This window comes from Anomaloglossus baeobatrachus, chromosome 4 (assembly GCF_048569485.1).
Source record: "Anomaloglossus baeobatrachus isolate aAnoBae1 chromosome 4, aAnoBae1.hap1, whole genome shotgun sequence".
NCBI classification, from domain to species: Eukaryota; Metazoa; Chordata; class Amphibia; order Anura; family Aromobatidae; genus Anomaloglossus; species Anomaloglossus baeobatrachus.
The window spans coordinates 75,920,886-75,944,322 of NC_134356.1; the positions used below are offsets into that span (position 1 = coordinate 75,920,886).

The following is a 23,437-nucleotide window of genomic DNA, read 5'->3' on the forward strand; positions in this document are numbered from 1 at the left end:
AAAGAGTTTTCTATATTTTTATGACTCTGAAAATTGTAGATTCACATTGAAGGCATCACAACTATGAATTAACACATGTGGAATGAAATACTTAACAAAAAATTGTGAAACAACTGAAAATATGTCTTATATTTTAGGTTCTTCAAAGTAGCCACTTTTTGCTTTGATTACAGCTTTGCACACTCTTGGCATTCTCTTGATGAGCTTCAAGAGGTATTCACCGGAAATGGTTTTCACTTCACAGGTGTGCCCTGTCAGGTTTAATAAGTGGGATTTCATGCCTTATAAATGGGGTTGGGATGATCAGTTGTGTTGTGCAGAAGTCTGGTGGATACACAGCTGATAGTCCTACTGAATAGACTGTTAGAATTTGTATTATGGCAAGAATAAAGCAGCTAAGTAAAGAAAAACAAGTAGCCATCATTACTTTAAGAAATGAAGGTCAGTCAGTCTAAAAAAGTGGGAAAACTTTGAAAGTGTCCACAAGTGCAGTGCCAAAAACCATCAAACGCTACAAAGAAACTGGCTAACATGAGGACCGCCCCAGGAAAGGAAGACCAAGAGTCACCTCTGCTGTGGAGGATAAGTTTATCTGAGTCACCAGCCTCAGAAATCGCAGGTTAACAGCAGCTCAGATTAGAGACCAGGTCAATGCCACACAGAGTTCTAACAGCAGACACATCTCTAGAACAACTCTTAAGAGGAGACTTTGTGCAGCAGGCCTTCATGGTAAAATAGCTGCTAGGAATCCACTGTTAAGGACAGGCTACAAGCAGAAGAGACTTGTTTGGGATAAAGAACACAAGGAATGGACATTAGACCAGTGGAAATCTGTGCTTTGATCTGATGAGTCCAAATTTGAGATCTTTAGATCCAACCACTGTGTCTTTGGGCGACGCAGAAAAGGTGAACGGATGGACTCTACATGCCTGGTTCCCACCGTGAAGCATGGAGGAGGAGGTGTGATGGTGTGGGGGTGCCTTTCTGGTGACACTGTTGGGGATTTATTCAAAATTGAAGGCATACTGAACCAGCATGGCTACCACAGCATCTTGGAGCGGCATGCTATTCCATCCGGTTTGCGTTTAGTTGGACCTTCATTTATTTTTCAACATGACAATGACCCAAAACACACCTTCAGGCTGTGTAAGGGCTATTTGAATAAGAAGGAGAGCAATGGGGTGCTACGCCAGATGAACTGGCCTCCACAGTCACCAGACCTGAACCCAATCGAGATGGTTTGGGGTGAGCTGGACTACAGAGTGAAGGCAAAAGGGCCAACAAGTGCTATGCATCTCTGGGAACTCCTTCAAGACTGTTGGAAGACCATTTCCGGTAACTACCTCTTGAAGCTCATCAAGAGAATTCCAAGAGTGTGCAAAGCCGTAATCAAAGCAAAAGGTGGCTACTTTACAGAACCTAGAATATAAGACATATTTTCAGTTGTTTCACACTTTTGTGTTAAGTATTCCATTCTATATGTGTTAATTCATAGTTTTGAAGCCTTCAATGTCAATCTACAATTCTCAGAGTCATGAACATAAAGAAAACTCTTTGAATGAGAAGGTGTGTCCAAACCTTTATTCTGTACTATATATATATTTATATATATATATGTATATATATATATATATATATATATATATATATATATATATATATATGTTTATTTATATATGGTAAATACTTGTGAATATGTATCTATATATAAAATATATATGTTTGTATATATATATATATTTATATATATACTGTATATAGAGAGAGAGAGTATCTAAATAAACAAACACATTGTACATCATTGTTGAACATAACTTAAAATTAGTGTTGAGCGAGTAGATAACTATTCGGACTTGTTATGCTGTTAGCGAGTGCTGTCCGCTACTCGAATATTCGTTCCGAGCAACGGCACAATGTAAGTCAAAGGGAAGTACTCGCTAAGTCATAATATTCGCTACTCGCATGAAAAGCGAGTATTTCCCATTGACTTACATTGTGCCCGCTACTCGTAACAAATATTCGAATAGCGGACAGTACTCGCTAAAAGCATAGCGAGTACAAATAGCTAACTACTTGCTCAACACTACTTAAAACTCATACGCAACAATGCAATATCTCCACAAAGACACTTAATGTTGGTGATTTCTTATGGGGCATGGGCCTTGCTATGCCCTTTTTAATATTTGGTAGTTAAGACCACTATGACAGTTTTTCTTTTCCAAACCTGAAAAACTGCAAGTATAGAACTTATCCTCAAATTTTTACCTAAGCATTAAGATTTATGGAATTAAACTAAGTAATAAGATGTGACTATAGAGATTTAAGGGAGCCAATACTCTGTGCGCTCTTGTGAGATCATTTTAGTATTAAGAATTTCTTCATTTTAAATGCCCCATCTATAAAACTCTTCTTCAAAAATGTTGAACCCGGCAAAGTGATTTTCATATCTCTGTTTATTTACTTTATTTCTTTAATTGATTAGATAGTCATTAATTCCACATTGCGTTACTACAAACTATGATCACATTTTTAAAAATTAAGTCCACTTTAAAACAGATTTTTACCTTTTATCATTAGAATTATCTGAAGAAATGATAAACTATAATAAATTTATTATCATGGCATGCCATAACAGATAACAGACAGTCGGAGGTCTTTGTTACAGTTATTTGCTCTCTATTAGGTTCATAATTTATATACTCATGTACATTTGTTGTGTGTTACTAGCTTTAGATATACAAACTACATTTTTACTTTTATATAGTTTCTTGCATACAGTTATGATATAAAAGTTACTTAAGTTAGAGCTCTAAAAAGTAAATGCTACTTAGAAGATGTATTAGTAAAATTTACAGCTTTTAGAAAAGCCATATCCATAAGAACAATATCTACATATTATCTACTGTACAAAAAAATAAAGAAAATGAACAGCAACTATAAAACAGAAACTTTAAAAAGATTTGTTTTTAAAAGTATTTCCACAATTTGTAGAAATTGATAGGAAAAAGCAAGGACAATTATGTAAGGATATATTGACATCAAGTCTTTTTTTAGAAATAAGCAGTATATCCAGCCTCGTGAGCTTCTGCCATTTAATATTGCATTTTCCTTGCTGTGGCAATTGCAGAGAAAAGCTTTATTTTTGAAGTTGGATCTTAGAGTAAAGGATTAGTCCATGATAAGACAACGCTTTCATAAATTGTGTAGTAGACTGAGAAGAACACTTAACTTTTATTGCTAAAAACTTTCTGCCCAGATTTTGCAATGAAGTTGACGTCTATCTTCAATTTATTACTTTTTTTTTTAACAGGCGGGAACCGACCACAGCTGTCTTATTAATGTTTCCCATAACCAATTTGGTTAATGTTTACTACTTTTGGTTAGTTGCTCACCACCATACATTTTAATGGCTGACAAAAAAGATGGTAATAAGTAGCAAGGTTTCAAGACTTCTCATGTCTCTTCATCAGTATACAGAGACCTGAAAGTCTTGAAAACTTGCTACTTATTACCATTTTATTAGTCAGCCACTAAAAGGTATATCAATGATAGAAGACTTTCAAACTTTTAATTTGCTTCTATCTACTGGATAACATGGTACAAATAAATATTTTAACTTCAAACAGTTCTTTTGTGGGTGACATTACTGCTGTTTCTAGTGCTGCCCATCTGGTGGCTCATGTTAACGTTGCTTGGCTGACATATTGTCATGGCCACTTCATGCTTCAGTTGTGGCCTAGTGCAGGATATTCTCTTCAATTGCAGAATTCTGCTTAATGAAAGCTAAATATTTATGTTTTGCTTGAAGTTAATAGATGCTAGGAAAAGTTATATCACACTTTATATACGTTAATTAACACATATATAATGATTTACATTCTCCTATACTGCTCAATAAATTTCACTTAAAATGTGTTCCCAACTGGTACATTTAAAGCTTATTCACAGGATATGGCATAAATATACAGGTTCCTCCAATGGTACCCATATTTTCTGGAGAGCAGGGCGCTGATGCAGACTACTTTTAGAGAAGAGGTGGGACGATTGACCACGTCTAGTATGACAGTGATGATTGTCAGACCTTTGTTCTCCAGATAAATTCAGGTCCCACTGGTTGTATCTATATCCTCTATACACTTATCACATATCCTGTGGATGTGACATCAATTTATGGGATGGGACAACTACTAAAAGTAAAATATATTGAAAAATGCAGGTGAAAAAACGTCATTATATGTGTTTTAGAGTTTGATTTGGTTTCCGTACCAAAATTAAGTTTAGGCCAAACATGAATATTCACCTTTTTGCCACACACAAGGTTTTACTAAGAATTCTGCAATTCCAGAGAATATTTGTCATCCTTTGCTAGGCTACAGCTGAAGTCTTTTATGGTAATGACAACCTGTCAACCAAACAGCAATGACACGAGCAAAGGAAACCCCACAATGGTCAAGGATCAACCACTAAAGGACTGTAAAATGTACATTTCTGACTTCCACCCTATAGCTTCATTGTTTACTACTATTCCAGAATAAAACAAAATGGAGAAACTTGACTTCTAGTTTTAAATCAAACCTTGTAATATATATATATATATATATATATATATATATATATAAAAATAAATATATATCTATATATATATTTATTTATATATATATATATATATATATATATATATATATATATATATATATATATATATATATATATAAAATTAATGCAATCACAAAAAATATTTTTTAGCTAAAATTAATTTAGGAAAACTACAAAGCTATAAAAGGTACCTGTGATATAAGATTTTCTGCGGTTGAATAATTCTTTAAACCTTTATTTCCAATTTCTGGATCATTGGCATCTATTAGACTGTCCACAGGAACGTTGTGATGAGGTTTGAGGACAGCAAATTCCTGCTCACTTGGATCCAGAGTTACACAAACATCATAGGAATATGGCAGAGGTAATGTCCCAGGATTGAACTGGGGGAGAAATCTGGGATCAATTTGTGGGTATAGACTTGTACTTAAGGGCCCAAATGAAGTATTGGTTTTGGAGTCTTTGCATTTAGCGACAACTGCAATAATCACAGTCAACACAAAGAAAAAGGAAATTAATGCCAGGGCGATCACTAAATAGAATTGTAGGTTGGACTGTGGCTCTATTTTAGCAGATTGACTGTTCAATTCAGGAAGAACTTGTTGAAAATTATGAGCTACCACAATATTAAAAGTGACTGAAGCTGAGCGGGAGGGAATCCCATTGTCTTTTACTAGAACCACAATTCCATGTTTTACAGCATCTTTTTCTTGAAAAACCCTGAAGGTCCTGATCTCTCCTGTGTGCTGATCAATGGTGAAGAGTGATGGTTCTGAAGATTGTAAAAAGTAAGACAACCAGGCATTGTGTCCAGAGTCAGCATCCACTGCCACCACCTTAGATACTAAAGATCCTTGTTCAGAGGTCCAAGGAACCATCTCAAATGTGGAGCTATCAACCTCTGGTGATGGGTACAGAATGATAGGTGAATTATCATTCTGGTCAACAACAGAAATTCTTAATGTAGTAGTGCCATTTAATGGTGGAGATCCATTGTCTCTGGCAATGATTTGAATGTTAAATTCCTTATGCTGCTCATAATCAAATGACTGCTGTGCATAAATCACTCCAGTTACTGGATTAATAGATATGTAGTTTGGCAATGGTGTTTCTTCCTTATTTATACTGGCTATCGAATAAAATACTTTAGCGTTGTCTCTGTCATCTATATCTTTTGCATGAATACTGAATATTGAAGCTCCTTGTGCATTATTTTCTGGCACAAATGCTGTGTAAGTCAATTTCTCAAATATTGGAGGATTGTCATTGATGTCCGATACATCCAGTTGGATGATTGTTCTAGTGGTCATTTCTGGAGAACCTTTGTCAGAGGCTTGTACTGTGATGTTGTAGGAGGGTACACTTTCTCTGTCCAGATTACTTTTTGTTATAATTTTATAGAAATTACTTGCTGAGGACACAACTTGAAATGGTACATTGCCTGTAATTAGACACTGAACTTCTCCATTTTCTCCAGAGTCTTGATCACGAATTTCCAGTAGTGCTACAACTGTACCCAATATGGAGTCCTCAGGAATAGGGGTCGAAATTGAAGCAATGGATATCTCAGGAGCATTGTCATTTTCATCAACTACTTCTATTAAAACCTTGGCATGAGCAGCGAGGCCTCCTCCATCTTTGGCTTGAACTGAAACTTCATAGTTTTTCATCATTTCATAATCTAAAAGTTTTCTTGTTTTTATTTCTCCACTTTCAGGATTGATAAGAAAAGTTTGGAGAATATTATTTGCCATTGTACTAAATGAGTAAGTGATCTGAGCATTGACACCATCATCTTCATCACTTGCACTGACCTGCAGTATTGTAGAATTTACTGATATGGTTTCTTTTACAGATACTTTGTATAAATTTTGAGTAAAGATAGGAACATTATCATTAAAATCTGTAACAACGACCTTTATTGTTGTTGTCCCTGTTTGTACCGGTTTTCCACCATCAAAAGCAGTTAGAGTGAGTTCATATTTGCTTTCTGTCTCCCGATCTAAGGGTTTTTCTAGAATAAGCTCTGGAAATAGACTTCCATCAATGCCTTTCTCTTCTCCCAACATAAAATGCTCATTATCACTGAGTCTGTAGCTGATCAGAGAATTAATACCCACATCCAAATCTTCTGCTTTTTGCAAAACAAACCTTCTTCCTGGAGAGGTTGCTTCACTCAGTTCTATTTTTACTCTTTCATGGATAAATGTAGGAGGATTATCATTTATATCCTGAATATCAATCTTTATACTGAAGACATTTAAAGGATTTTCAGCAACAACATCAAATGTAAGGACACAATCAGCTGCAGCTCCACACAATGTCTCCCTGTCTATCCTATCAGCAATGTACAGGTTTCCATTATCCAAATTTATACTGAAATATTTCTCAGAAATCCGAGAAACAATGCGAACTTTTCGATTTGATAACTCGTTAATTTGAATTGCAAAATCCTTCGCTAAATTTCCTACAATACAACCGTTTCTTAATTCTTCATTAATGGAATAATGAATCTGACCAGAGACTGAATGACACAGCCAGGAGAATAAGAAGGGAAATATTACTTGCCATCTGAGTCCTTGCTTTTTCTGCTGTGGATGCATTTTCATTCCTTTCTTTGTTTGAGATATTAAAATCCTTTTTGTATGTAATCCAGATGAAAAATATCACAAGCTTTCTTCTTCATGCAACCAGCATCATTCACATCCTAGGCAGAAATGGTGGATATTCCTCTATACAACTATGCACAGTCTTTCCCTAGCAGAGCTTTTCTAGAGCCAATCTCTATTCATTCGTGGTAAACAGTGTCGCTCTGAGGACAAAGTGCGGTACTGCAACACCAATGATTTTTTTTTAATTTTATTTTAAATCACTACTTTTTCAGTATTGGAGATATAAAGTATCTTAAACTTATAAGCATATTAAATAAAAAATAACAGAATAGTATTAATATGATTAAAGCCATGACAACACTCTTCTTCAAAAAATGTGTATTCTATACCACTTTACCAAAACCTTTAATACAAAATACGGTACCCTTTATATAACAAAAATATATCTGTAAATATAGTTATGTAAGTCAATGGGAAATACTCGCTAAGTAGCGAGTAACCTGAAAGCCGTACTATTCGCTACTCGCACGAAAAGCAAGTATTCCCCATTGACTAACATTGTGCCTGCTACTCGTAGTGAATATTCGATTAGCGGACAGTACTCGCTAAAAGCATAGCGAGTACGAATAGCTAACTACTCGCTCAAAATTACTTAAAACTCATATGCCACATTGCATTATCTGCACAAAGACACTTAACATTGGTGTTATCTTATGCGGCATGGGCCTTGCTATGCCCTATTTAATATATAGTAGTTAAGACCACTATGACAGTTTTTCTTTTCCAAACCTGAAGAAATGCAAGTATTGAACTTATCCACAAATTTTTATTTAAGCGTTAAGGTTTATGGGATTAGACTTAAGGGTGCTTTACACGCTTTGACATCGCTAGCGATTGCTAGCGATGTCGCGAGCGATAGCACCTGCCCCCGTCGTTCGTGCGACATGTGGTGATCGCTGCCATAGTGAACAATATTGCTACGGCAGCGTCACACGCACATACCTGTTCAGCGACGTCGCTGTGGCCGCCGAACAATCCCTCCTTCAAGGGGGAGGTGCGTTCAGCATCACAGTGACATCACTAAATGGCCGCCCAATAGAAGAGGAGGGGAGGAGATGAGCGGCCGGAAAGTGCCGCCCACCTCCTTCCTTCCTCCTTTACGGTGGACGCAGGTAGGATGATGTTTGTCGTTCCTGCGGTGTCACACACAGCGATGTGTGATTCCGTAGGAACGACGAACAACCAGCGGAATGAAACACCAACAACATTATGATTAGGAGCGACGTGTCATTGATCAACAATTTTTGCCGTTTTTGTGATCGTTGATCTTCGCTTCTAGCTATCACACACTGCGATGTCTCTAATGACGCCGGATGTGCGTCACAAACACCCTGACGATATATCGTTAGCGATGTTGCAGTGTGTAAAGCACCCAGCTGTTTTCACACATCCAGTTTTAGCTGTGCGGCACAATCCGGCTCTATGCAGAAAAAACACAACCGTTTTTTTTTGCCGCCAGTTGCATTTTTTTTGCATAGACTTACATTAGTGCCGTATTGTGCCGCATGGGCTTGTGTTCTGTTCATTTTTTGCCACATGCGGCAGATTTAGCAGATGCGGCCAGATGGAACGTTGCCTGGCACGTTTTTTGTCCGGCAAAAAATAACGCATCGCGCCGCATCCGGCCAATGCGGCGCGATTTGCAATGCATGCCTATGGACGCTGCATGCGGCGTCCTGCGGCAAACACCGCATACAACTGCCGTATACGGTTTTTGCCACTGCGCATGCTCAGTAGCCTGCCGCAAGCGGCAAAAACCGGACGGGCCGCATGTCAAAAACTTATGCAAAGGATGCGGTTTTGTCGCCGCATCCATTGCATAGGTTTTAGAGCCGGATTAGCCGGCTCTGCTAAAACCGCAGGTGTGAAAGCAGCCTTAGTTATAAGATGTTAGTGACTATAGAGATTTAAGGGAGCCAATACTCTTTGGGGTACTTTGCACACTACGACATCGCAGGTGCGATGTCGGTGGGGTCATGTCGAAAGTGACGCACTTCCTGCGTCGCTCTCGACATCTTAGTGTGTAAAGCCTAGATGATACGATTAACGAGCGCAAAAGCGTCGTAATCGTATCATTGGTGTAGCGTCGGCGAAAACCATAATTACCTTGCTGCAACAGTCCGATGTTGTTCCTCGTTCCTGCGGCAGCATACATCACTGTGTGTGAAGTCGCAGGAGCGAGGAACATCTCCTACCTGCTTCACCGCGGCTCCTGTCGGCTATGCGGAAGGAAGGAGGTGGGAGGGATGTTTACGTCCCGCTCATCTCCGCCCCTCCGCTTCTATTGGCCGCCTGCCATGTGACGTCGCTATTACGCCGCACGGCCCGCTCCCTTAATAAGAAGGCGGGTCGCCGGCCAGAGCGACATTGCAGGGCAAGGTGAGTGCATGTGAAGCTGGCGTAGCAATAATTTTCGCTACGCCAGCTATCACCACATATCGCTGCTGCGACAGGGGCGGGTCTATCGCACTCGGCATCGCAGCATCGGGTTGCGATGTTGTAGTGTGCAAAGTACCCCTTTGCGCTCTTGTGAGATCATTTTAGTATTAAGAATTTCTCCATTTTAAATGCCCCATCTATAAAACACTTCTTCAAAAATGTTGAACCCGGCAAAGTGATTTTCATATCTCTGTTTGTTTACTTTATTTATTTGATTAAATAGTCATTAATTCCACATTGCTTTACTACAATCTATGATCATATTTTTAAAAATCAAGTCCACTGTAAAACAGATTTTTACCCTTTATCATTATAATTCTCTGAATAAATGATAAACTATGATAAATTTATTATCATGGCATGCCATAACAGATAACAGACAGTCGGAGGTGTCTGTTACAGTTATTTGCAGTCTTTTAGGTTCATCATTTATATACTCATGTACATTTGTTGTGTGTTGCTATCTTTAGATATACAAACTAAATTTTTACTTTTACATATTAGTTTCTTGCATACAGTCATGACATAAAAGTTACTTAAGTTAGAGCTCTAAAAAGTAAATGCTACGTAGAAGATGTATTAGTAAAATTTTCAGCTTTTAGAAAAGCCTTATCCACAAGAACAATGTCTACATATTATCTACTGTACAAAAAAAACAAAAAATAAAGAAAATGACCAGCAACTATAAAACAGAAACTTTAAAAAGATTTGTTTTAAGCCGAGAATAAAAGTAGTTCCACAATTGGTAGAAATTGATCGGAAAAAGCAAGGACAATTATGTAAGGATATATTGACATCAGAAGAAGTCTTTTTCTAGAAATAAGCAGTATATCCAGCCTCGTGAGCTGCTGCCATCTAATATTGCATTTTCCTTGCTGTGGCCATTGCAGAGAAAAAGCTTTATTTTTGCAGTTGGATCTTAGAGTAAAGGATTAGTCCATGATAACACAACACTTTCATAAATTCTGTAGTAGACTGAGAAGAACACTTACATTTTGTTGCTAAATACTTTCTGCCCAGATTTTGCATTAAAGTTGACTTCTATCTTCAATCTATTACTTTTTTTTTAACAGGCGGGAACCGACCTCAGCTGTCTGATTAATGTTTCCCATAACCAATTTGGGTAATGTTTACTACTTTCGGTTAGTTGCCCACCACCATACATTTTAATTGCTGACAAAAATGATGGTAATAAGTAGCAAGGTTTCAAGACTTCTCATGTCTCTTCATCAGTATACAGAGACCTGAAAAGTCTTGAAGACTTGCTACTTATTACCATCTTTTTAGTCAGCCATTAAAAGGTATATCAATGATTGAAGACTCTCAAATTTTTTTAATTTTTTTAGCTACTGGCTAACATGGTACAAAGATGTATTTTATCTGTTAAACAGTTCTTTTGTGGGTGACACTACTACTTTTTCTGTTGCAGCCCACCTGGTGGCTCATGTTAATGTTGCGTGGCTGACATGTTGTCAAGGCCAGTTCAGGCTTCAGAAGCGGCCTAGTAGAGGAAGGTAAATACTCTCTTCAATTGCAGAATTCTGCTTAGTAAAAGCGCAATATTCATGTTCTGCTTGAAGTTAATAGATGCTAGGGAAAGTTATATCCCACTTTATATATGTTAAGTAATGCAATAATGATGAAAGGGTATTTCCATCTGGTAAAGTTGAAGCTTATTCACAGGATATGGTATATATTTACAGGTTTCTCCAATGGTACCCACATTGTCTGGAGAGCAGGGCGCTGATGCAGACTGCTTTTAGAGAAGAGGTGGGAAGTTTGACCACTTCTCTACTGACAGTGATGATTGTCAGACCTTTGTTCTCCAGATAAATGCAGGTCCCACTGGTTGGATCCATATCCTCTATACACTTATCGCATATCCTGTGGATGTGACATCAATTTATGGGATGGGACAACTACTAAAAGTAAAATATATTGAAAAATGCAGCTGAAAAAAAGTCATTAATATGTGTTTTAGAGTTTGATTTAGTTTCCGTACCAACAATGAACTTTAGAAAACACATGAACATTCACCTTTTTGACACACAAAATGTTTTACTAATCAGAATCTGCCATTCCAGAGAATATTTGTCATCCTTTGCTAGGCTGCAGCAAAGTTTTTTATGGTAATAACAACCTTGCAACCAAACAGCAATGAAATGACGAAAGGAAACCCCACAATGGTCACGGGTCACCCACCAAAGGACTGTAAAATATACATTTCTGACTTCCACGCTATAGCTTCATTGTTCACTACAATATTCCAGAATAAGACAAAATTTAGAAACTTGACTTCTAGTTTCAAATCCAACCTTGTAATATATTTTTAAAGAGTGCAATCACAAAAAATATTTTTTAACTATTTATATAAAATAAATATAGGAAAACTACAAAGCTACAAAAGGTACCTGTGATATAAGATTTTCTGTGGGTGAAGAGTTCTTTAAACTTTCATTTCCAATTTCTGGATCATCAGCATCTATTAGACTGTCCACAGGAACGTTGTGTTGAGGTTTGAGGAAAGCAAATTCCTGCTCACTTGGATCTAGAGTTACACAAACATCATAGGAATATGGCAGAGGTAATGTCCCCGGATTGAACTGGGGGAGAAATCTGGGATCAATCTGTGGGTATAGACTTGTACTTAAGGGCCCAAATGAAGTATTGGATTTGGAGTCTTTGCATTTAGCGACGACTGCAATAATCACAGTCAACACAAACAAAAAGGAAATTAATGCCAAGGCAATCACCAAGTAGAATTGTAGGTTGGACTGTGGCTCTATTTTAGCAGATTGACTATTTAATTCAGGAAGAACTTGTTGAAAATTATGAGCTACCACAATATTAAAAGTGACTGAAGCTGAGCGGGAGGGAATCCCATTGTCTTTTACTAGAACCACAATTCCATGTTTTATAGCATCTTTTTCATGAAAAACCCTGAAGGTCCTTATCTCTCCTGTGTGCTGGTCAATGGTGAAGAGTGATGGTTCTGAAGATTGTAAAAAGTAAGACAACCAGGCATTGTGTCCAGAGTCAGCGTCCACTGCCACCACCTTAGATACTAAAGAGCCTTGTTCAGAGGTCCAAGGAACCATCTCAAATGTTGAGCTATCAACCTCTGGTGATGGGTACAGGATGATAGGTGAATTATCGTTTTGGTCAACAACAGAAATTCTAAATGTAGTAGTGCCATTTAATGGTGGAGATCCATTGTCTCTGGCGATGATTCGGATGTTAAATTCCTTATGCTGCTCATAATCAAATGACTGCTGTGCATAAATCACTCCAGTTGCCGGATTGATAGATATGTAGTTTGACAATGGTGTTTCTTCTTTATTTATACTGGCTATCGAATAAAATACTTTAGCATTGTCTCTATCGTCTATATCTTTTGCGTGAATACTGAAAATTGAAGCTCCTTGGACATTATTTTCTGGCACAAATGCTCTGTAAGTCGATTGCTCAAATATTGGAGGATTGTCATTGATGTCCGATACATCCAGTTGGATGATTGTTCTAGAGGTCATTTCTGGAGAACCTTTGTCAGATGCTTGTACTGTGATGTTGTAGGAGGGAACACTTTCTCTGTCCAGATTACTTTTAGTTATAATTTTATAGAAATTACTTGCTGAGGACACAACTTGAAATGGCACATTACCTGTAATAAGACACTGAACTTCTCCATTTTCTCCAGAATCTTGGTCACGAATTTCCAGTAGTGCTACAACTGTACCCAATATGGAGTCCTCAGGAATAGGGGTCGAAATGGAAGCAATGGATATCTCAGGAGCATTGTCATTTTCATCTATTAATTCTATTAAAATCTTGGCATGAGCAGCGAGGCCTCCTCCATCTTTGGCTTGAACCGAAACTTCATAGTTTTTCGTCATTTCATAATCTAAAAGTTGTCTTGTTTTTATTTCTCCATTTTCAGGATTGATAAGGAAAGATTGGAGAATATTATTTGCCATTGTACTAAATGAGTAAGTGATCTGAGCATTGACACCATCATCTTCATCACTTGCACTGACCTGCAGTATTGTAGAATTTACTGGTATGGTTTCTTTTACAGATACTTTGTATAAATTTCGAGTAAAGATAGGAACATTATCATTAAAATCTGTAACCATTACCTTTATTGTTGCTGTCCCTGTTTGTACAGGTTTTCCATCATCAAAAGCAGTTAGAATGAGCTCATACTTGCTTTCTGTCTCCCGATCTAAGGGTTTTTCTAGAATAAGCTCTGGAAATAAACTGCCATCAATGCTTTTCTCTTCTCCCAACATAAAATGCTCATTAGCACTGAGTCTGTAGCTGATCAGAGAATTAACACCAACATCTAGATCTTCTGCTTTTTGCAAAACAAACCTTCTTCCTGGAGAGGACGATTCCCCCATTTCTATTTTAATTTGGTCATGGATAAATGTAGGAGGATTATCATTTATATCCTGAATATCAATCTTTATACTGAAGACATTCAGAGGATTTTCAGCAACAACATCAAACGTAAGGACACAATCAGCTGCAGCTCTGCACAATGTCTCCCTGTCTATCCTATCAGCAATGTACAGGTTTCCATTATCCAAATTTATACTAAAATATTTCTCAGAGATTTTAGACACAATACGTAATTTCCTTCTGGAGAGATCATTAACATTTAATTCAAGATCCTTTGCTAAATTCCCTACAATAGAACCTTTTCTTATTTCTTCATTTATGGAATAATGAATCTGACCAGAGACTGAATTACACAGCCAGGAGAATAAGAAGGGAAATATTACTTGCCATCTGAGTCCTTGCTTTTTCTGCTGTGGATGCATTTTCATTCCTTTCTTTCTTTGAGATATAAAAATCCTCTTTTTTGTATGTAATCCAGATGAAAATTAGCACAAGCTTTCTTCTTCATGCAACCAGCATCATTCACATCCCAGGCAGAAATGGTGGATATTCTTGTATACAGCTATGCACTGTCTTTCCCTAGCAGAGCTTTTCTAGAGCCAATTTCTATTCCTTTGTGGTAAACAGTGGCGCTCTGAGGCCAAAGTGGGGTACTGCAACCCCAATGATTTTTTTTATTTTATTTTAAATCACTACATTTTCAGTATTGGAGATATAAAGTATTTTAAACTTTTAAGTATATTAAATACAAAATGAATTAAAAGTATTAATATAGATAAATCCATAATGACACTTTTTTTTTTAAAGAAACTGTATTATTTATCATTGTACCAAAACCTTTAATACAAAATACCTTTTAATTTCTTTGTTTTAATTGCTTATATAGCCATTAATTCCACAGTGCTTTACTAGAATAGAAGATCATAGTTTTAAAGAGTAAGTCCACTTTAAAACAGCTTTTTACCCTTTATATTTACAAGTTTCTGAATATATTATAAAATCTTAAATGTTGTGGCATGCCGTAACTGATAACAAGCAGTCGAAGGTGTTTATAATGGTTATTTGTTCTGTCCATCATTCTTAAGTTCATGTACATTTGTTATGTGTTGCTAGCTTTAGAGATATACTTTTACATTTTACTTTCTTGCATATATGATTTAAAAGTTACTAAAGTAGGAGCTCTAAAATGTAAATGCTACGTAGAAGATATATTAGTACATTTTACAGCACTTAGAAAAGCCATATCCTCAAGAATAATATCTACATATTATTATCTACTGTACAAAAAACAAAGAGTATAAACATAAATTATCGGACATTTCTAGAGCAGAAACTAAAATATAATCTGGCATGTAATTTGTTTTAAGCCGAGAATAAAAGTATTTCCACAATTGGTAGAAATTGGTAGGAAAAAGCAAAGACAATTATGTAAGGATATATTGATATATCATAGAAGAAGTCTTTTTCTAGAAATAAGCTGCATCTCAAGCCGAGTGAGTGGCTGCCTTGAAATTCTGCATTTTCTTTGCTGCGGCCATTGCAGAGAAAATGTTTTGTTTTTGCAGTTAGAATCAGTTAAGATTAGAATCATTTAAGCAGTTGCACTTAGAATAAAGGGTTAGTCCATAATAAGAGATGAGCAGTTCCGTGGAGGTTCTGTTCCCCGGCAGTCAAGGGGCCGAGTCTCCACTGGCTCAAGCTTGACCTTAACCCTGGAGCAAGTAACTGATTGACAGTTTGAGTCTCCACTCACAAACAGCCAGCCATAAGCAGATCACTTCTGGGGGAGTGTGGGAAGGGCTTTTTCAAACAATTTTTTGGGCTGCATACTACATGTAATTGTGCTGATGTTACCCCCAGTATGAGCCATTCAAACACTGCAAGTGGCTCGCACAGGGCTGGCACCGAGCGTACCAGAGCACAACGCGAGTGAAGCTTGCACATAAAGCATCCAAACCCCGAACCTGAACTTTGATTTTTTAAGTTGGTATTCGGTTCAAAAATCGAACCTCAGGTTCACTCATCTCTATCCATGGTGATAAGACAACCCATTTATATATTCTGTAGTAGACTGGAAACACTTAAATTTTACTGCTAAAAGCTTTAGGCCCAGATATTGCAATGAAGAACCTGACTTCCATCTTCAATTTATTACTTTCTTTATTAATGATTTTCAAAACCAATATGGTTAACTTTTACAACCTTGGGTCAATTGCCCACCATCGTACTGACAGCGTAAGGCCTGGTTAAAAAATACACATTATCAGAAAATGCAAAAAAGTCTATGATCTAACTTTTTAATATTTTCTATGTATATATGGGTTCATTTTCATATAGGAAAAAACATGAAAACATCAAATAAAGATTTAAAAGTATTAAATAAGTTTAGTAAAAATCACTTGGTGGGTGGAAAAGAAATATTTTGCCTTCGGGTCCATTTCCAAAGACTCTTAAATGTCTTTAAATACCCCTCCCTAAATTCTGACAACATCTCAGCCATTAAACTGGGCTTTTCTGACACCTCTGTCATTATCCCATCCCCTTTTTGCTTTAGAGTCTATATGTACACCCCTAAACACAAAGCAGTGACTGCAAAATTGAAAACTATCAGATCAATTTAAAGACATAATGTGAAGCCAACAAATAAAAAGAACAAATACCAAAATACAACCATAATGAATATTTGGGTAAAGAAGCTCAACAAGTAATTTTATGGACTAACAGCCTGCACTAAGGAGAAAGGAGTATTGAAGGATCTTAATAACAAGCATCAATTTCCTAAGTCAAAACCAAGAATGTAGTATCAGCTCACTAGACTCTGGAGAATCACCCTAATTAAGGTGCGATGAACAGAGACTCTGAACCAACTTTGAGATAATGGTAAATCAATAGGAGAGGAAGAATCCGCAAAAATACGTAGATTAAATCTTCACCTTTATTTCCAACAACAAAATAAGCACAAAAGTATTAAAGGGAACCGGTCAAGTGCTTTATGTTCTATAACCAAGCAGCATTCATATGCCCAAATTCCTATCTAACTAACCCTGTATAATGTTATTTACTAATATGAATGTTTAAGAAAAACTACTTATAAACCTCGCTTTCCCTTTGCTAATTAGAACTTTGACTAATCGCAAATATGTTAGTTCCCCAGACCACTCAGCCCTTTTTCCATGTTATGTATTGTCCCTTGAAGCACTCTGAAGAGCTACTATGGAGTAGCTACTATGAATGCAATTATAATGTAGTAGAAACCAACTGGGTGTTATTTGTTTATCAAAAAATCAAAACTTTTAAGATAAGATCTAGTTATCCCATCATATTGTTTACACTCACCTGCATCGAATTGTTAATAGAATCCTTCGTATTCTCATTTCCAAGTCCTGAATCATCTGCATCAATTAGATTCTCCACAGGAACTTCTAGGTTTGATTTCATATAAGTAAAGTCACTTTCATCAGACTCCAAAGCCACACAAACATTGTATGAGTTTGGCAGAGGTAGAGATCCATCACTGTACCAGGAGAGAATTCTGGGATCTATAGGAGGATAAAGGTTTGTCCGTAGAGTTCCAAATTCTGATATAGGTTTTGATTCTTTGCATTTTGAAATAATTACCAGAAGAACGGTTACAATGAATAGCAACAAGATGAGAGCCAAAGAAATGATCAAATATAATTGCAAATTAGATTGAGTATCTTCGATAATTTCATTGCTAAATTTTGGAATTACTTTTTGGAAATTATCTGCAATAACTAGACTAACTGTGACTGTAGCTGAAAGTGATGGGAAACCATTGTCCTTCACCATCACTACAACCTTATGATTCAACACATCCTTTTCTTGAAACATACGTACGGTTCTTATTTCACCAGTTTGTTGATTAATGGTAAAAAATGCTGATTCTGTAATTGATAAAAAATCATAAGAGAGCCAAGAATTATGTCCCGAATCTATGTCCACTGCAACCACCTTTGTTATCAAAGAACCTGGTTCGGATGCAAAAGGCACCATCTCAAACGGAGACGATCCTCCAAAATCTGGAGATGGGTATAAGATCTTTGGTGCATTATCATTCTGGTTCACTATATGGATAATTAATGTAACATTGCTTTTTAGAGATGGTGTCCCATGATCTGTAGCAGTTACTTGTATCACAAACTCTTTATGCTTCTCATAATCAAATGATCTTTGTGCGTAGAGATCTCCAGTTTCCATATTGATGGAGAGATAGGATGATATTGATAGATCTTCTGCTATTGGGTTAAAAATTGTGTAGATTATTTTGGCATTTTCTCCAGTATCAATATCTGAGGCTTGTATACTGAATATTGAGGCCCCTGGTACATTATTTTCTTGCAAATAGGCAATATAAGTAGATTTTCTGAATATTGGTGCATTATCGTTAATATCAGATACTTCCAAAGTAATGGATTTCTGGTTGGAGAGTAAAGGAGATCCTCTGTCATTAGCTAATATGGTTATGTTGTAAGTGGACACTTTTTCTCTGTCAATGAAACCTGCAGTAACAATTCTATAATAACTATCAGATGTTAACATCAAATTGAAGGTTACTTCTTCCGTGAGTTTACAATCAACTTCTCCATTTGCTCCGGAATCTTGATCATGGACTCTTACCAGCGCTATTACAGTACCAGGTGGAGAGTCCTCAGGAATCAGAGAAGATAATGATGTGAGAGATATCTCAGGAGCATTGTCATTCACATCTATTACTTCTATCAATAATTTGCAATGGGCAACAAGGCCTCCTCCATCTTTGGCTTGTATGGAGAGTTCATAGTTCTGTACAACTTCAAAATCTAATGGTTTATTAGTTTTAACATCACCACTTCTAGGGTGGATGCTAAACATGCCGGTATGATGGACATTAGCTGATGTTTTACTGAAAGAATATGAGACTTGAGCATATACACCCTCATCTCTATCAGTTGCATGTACTGCAATTATTGTGGCATTGACTGGTATATCTTCAGTTACACTGACTTTATAGACATCATGTGTAAATATAGGAAAATTATCATTTGAATCACCAACGATAATGTTTACTACAGTTGTGCCAGACCTTACAGGGTTTCCTCCATCCAAGGCTGTTAATAGCAATTTGTGAACATGTTGGGCCTCTCGATCTAAAGCTTTCTCTAACACAAGCTCTGGAGATTTACTCCCATCATTACTTATCTTCTCACTGAGTGTGAAATACTGGTTATCACTCAGTTTGTAGGATTGTACAGAATTTAGACCAATATCTGGATCTTCTGCATTCTGTAGAGCAAATCTTGTTCCTGGTGTAGTCAGTTCTACCATTTCTACAGTAAAGGTTTCATGATAAAATCTAGGAGCATTATCATTTATATCCTGAATTTCTACAGTCACTTTGAAAACATTAAATGGTTTCTCAACCACAGCATCAAAGCTTAGGAAGCAAGATGGTGCTGCTCCACACAGTGTCTCTCTGTCTATCCTGTCCTTTATATACAGGTTCCCATTTTCTAGGCTGACATAGAAATGTTTCTCTGAAATCTGGGATAGAATTTGCATCTTTCTGGATGAAAGCTGCTTAATATCTAATCCAAGGTCATCTGCAATATTTGCTATAACAGAGTCTTTCCTCATTTCTTCGACAATGGAATAATGAACCTGACTAGAGACTAAATGACAAAGCCAAACCCATAAAAAGGAAAAGATTACTTGCCATCTGAGTCCTTTGTATTTCTCTGTATATTGTAGCAACTCAGTCATCTTCAATCTTAGCTCTTCTATAATAATCCTTTGGCTATTTAACCTTAATCCAGCAGAAAAGATGTGAACAGTAAATTGTGGGTAAAAATCCAGAAATTGAATACAATAAAAATCCTCTGTTATTTGTAGCCACAATCCAGAATATGTCTGTGTCTCTTGCAGATCTGCACTGTGTCTGAATAAGAAAAATACCAGTGGATCTCCAATTCTGTATTCTTCTGCTTTTTGGTTAAACAGCGGCGCTCAGGGGCGAAAGTTAGGAACTGCAGTACTGAAATAATTTCCATGTTCATCATTAGAAGTGTGATATATTCTATATTCTTTATATTTTATAGTTGAAAATTATTTTTTTTGTAAATATCTATAAACATTTAGCAGAATAAGTCATGGTCTGCTGCCACTATCTAGAGCTATTGTTCTAATATTTCCTATTGATGTTTGAGCACATAGACATTCTGAGAACGAATGAGAAATTATAATGTAAAACCTTCACTAATAGACACTGATAAAATTAATATGATGTAATATGTATTCTAGCTCTTAAACTAAGCCATTGTTTAGCCTATACTATTTTTTATGCAAAGCTTACAAATGATTACAAAAGTAAGTGATAATCATCTCGTTCCCCACTGATTTCCTACCTGCCTTTTGCTAGTCTCTATGTCTGGGTTCACCTTGACGCACATGTAATGACAGCTCAGCCATTCAGTGGCAACATTGTTGACCTGCCTCTGACAGTGATTGGCTGATTGGTCATTTCCTGTACAATAGGATGTGATAGACCAAGAAGTAGAGACCGGTGGTAAACTGGAAAACATTGTAACGCAGGAGATTAAAAAAAATCTCAACTGGACACCTTTAAGTATAAAATCTTAAGTTTATCATTACAGTAATTATTAGGCAAAAAATTGCCATGAAAGTGGAGTAAAAGCTTTAAAAAGTCACTAAATTGTATGCAATATGGAGGTTTAGATCAGCTGATATAGGTGATGCTGCGAAGGATCCATGGTGAGACAGGGGGTGGCTAAGACTCCCATCATATTCATCAAATCTGCAAGTGTTTTCTATATCAGTAATGCTATGCCAGTCCATGACAAAGGCACACACATTTACAAGAGATGCCAAATTCATTTAGCAGCTAGCTCGCACTATGCCAGTCTTGAATAATTGGCCATTTACATTACAGCTTGTGGAGGTACGTCAAAGGACTCAAGCGCTAAGCATACATACATACATACATACATATATGCATACATAATTCCATGCCACCAAATCTTCCCAACTGCAGGATGTACCATCAAACCAAATAGAAAACCAATGCACTTACAGCCCTACTCATCATTATTGGCACCCATGAAATTTAAATACATAACGTGGAATCTCCTGAAAAAAATGAATCAAGTGAAACAGCTTTTTTGTATTGAGCACTCATGTTAAATACAAAAGAGCAAATGATAAACAACAATTTAAAACAAAAAACAATGGGAGGGAAACCTAAAAAAACCTAAAGCTTGTTGTGCATTGGTATTGGCCCCTTTACATTAAATAAGTATGGAAACACATGTTGACTCGCATGTGGTAAATCACAAATGAAAATTACTTGTGATAAATTGTCGGTGCCCATGTGACATGAATTAGCCAATGAATGATATTTTCAGAATTTTAAAAAGCCACATGGTAGGTCCTGTTCCTTTATCACAATGGTGAAAACAAAGGAGCTGTCTGAAGACATCAAAACTGCTATTGTTAGCAAAGACAAGACTTCCTAAGGGTATAAGGCCATCTCCAAAGACCTTGCTATCCCAGTTTCAACAGTGCACAATGTTATTAAGAATGTTGCCAAACATGGAACTGTCAAGAACCTCCCTTGACGTGGGGGATTGAGGAAAATTGACAAGAGATGTCTTTTAAGGTTGGTGCGAATAGTATAAAAAAAAACACGTCAAACATCCAAAGACCTGTAGGCCAACATGGAACAGTCTGGGCTGATGGTTTCAACAAGTACCATACACTGCACACTAAACCAAGCAGAGCTTTATGGGCACAAGAAACCATTGCTGTAGAAAAGACATAAAAAAGGAACAACTAAGCTTTGCCAAAGTGTACCTTGACAAACCACATTCCTTCTGGGAAAATGTTTTGTGGACAGATTAAACAAAAATAGACCTTTTTATCAATGCAAAGCAACAGTTTGTTTACCAACGGCGTAATGAAGCTTATAAGTAAAAGAACACTCTACCAACAGTTAAGCATGGTGGAGGATCCATAATGTTTTTGGGTTCTTTTGTTGCATCTGGTACTGGAGGACTTGTTTGTACCACTGGAATCATGAAATCAGAAAATTATCAAGATATTTTGGACCAAAATGTCCTACCCAGCATAAGAAAACTTGGTTTGAGTTGAAGATCATGGGTCCTCCAGCAAGACAATGACCCAAAGCACACATCCAAAAGTAAACAGCAATGGTTGAAGAAGAAAATATGAACTATCTTGAAATGGGCAGCAATGAGCCCTGACCTCAATCCCATTGAAAATCTTTGGGGTGAGCTGAAATCTGCCATTGGAAAAAAGAATCCTACAAACATTCAAGAGCATCAGGAAATTGTAAAGTAATAGTTGGAGTAAATACCAGCTGAGAAGTGCAAGGCTTTTAGATGGCTACAAGAAACATTTGGAGGCTGTCATCAATCCCAAACGGCATGCAACCAAGTATTAATTAGGAGTGTCTTTATTGCTGCACATGCTGTTTATTTGGTTTCTTCACTGAAATTGCAACATGTAAGTTGACAAAAGATGTTTTATTGTTGTATTACTTTGGATCACTAATTAAAAAGTCCTGAGTATATAACTTTGGTATATTTCCATTTATTTCTGAAGATATTGTACAATGTATGAAAAAAATGAAGGGGTGCCAATAATGGTGAGCAGCACTGTATGTTATTATATTAATCTTTAAAGTCAAGTGATCTCAAGATATTATCCAGCTTATCAAATCAACAGGAGCACTGAGTGTAATTAAAGTAGTACTTTTACATTTAAGTTCACAGATATGTGTGTATATACATAAATAATACAATACATGCGGAGAACGCTACGGGTTTTCGAAAAGGCGACAACAGCTCAATTTAAAATCCCAATGCTGGAATATGAGTGTGCTGTGTGATTTTCAGCCGCTGTCCCTCGATTCATTTGCCTAAGTGTCTGTGCAAATTGATCATCTGGTTTTTAACTAAAACATAGCTGTGGTGCTTGCACATGTGCAGAAGTACAAACAAAATAGAGGAAAAAGTAGAATGTGCACATGCATCATGACCTTACAGGGTGTAGGCTACCCATGACAATTAGTTTAAAGGGTATCTGATATTTGCTACTCCATCTGAGAGCAGCATGATGTACTGGCAAAGATCTGATTTCACAGATGTATAAAAATTATGCTGCTTTCAGTTTTGACAAAATCACTTTTTTCTCTGCTGCCGATCTACCAGTTCTCTGAATGCTGAGCTCTGTATTACTTCTCCCATGCCACTGATTGGCAGCTTTCTATGTCTACTGTGCATATAGGCAGATAG

General features: G+C 36.8%; 1 protein-coding gene across 1 annotated transcript in view; it reads right to left on the reverse strand.

The window, feature by feature from the left end:
• LOC142302314 (protocadherin Fat 4-like) overlaps nt 1-23,437 on the reverse strand; it is a 50,516-nt gene that overhangs the window by 24,025 nt on the left and 3,054 nt on the right. The window contains exons 3-9 of the mRNA XM_075343379.1: nt 22,108-22,188; nt 17,445-19,777; nt 16,311-16,350; nt 12,119-14,451; nt 10,205-10,256; nt 4,788-7,120; nt 2,755-2,809 (exon numbers count right to left, since the gene is read on the reverse strand). Coding sequence (XP_075199494.1) covers nt 2,755-2,809; nt 4,788-7,120; nt 10,205-10,256; nt 12,119-14,451; nt 16,311-16,350; nt 17,445-19,777; nt 22,108-22,188 — 7,227 coding nt within the window. The remainder of the gene's footprint in view (nt 1-2,754; nt 2,810-4,787; nt 7,121-10,204; nt 10,257-12,118; nt 14,452-16,310; nt 16,351-17,444; nt 19,778-22,107; nt 22,189-23,437) is intronic.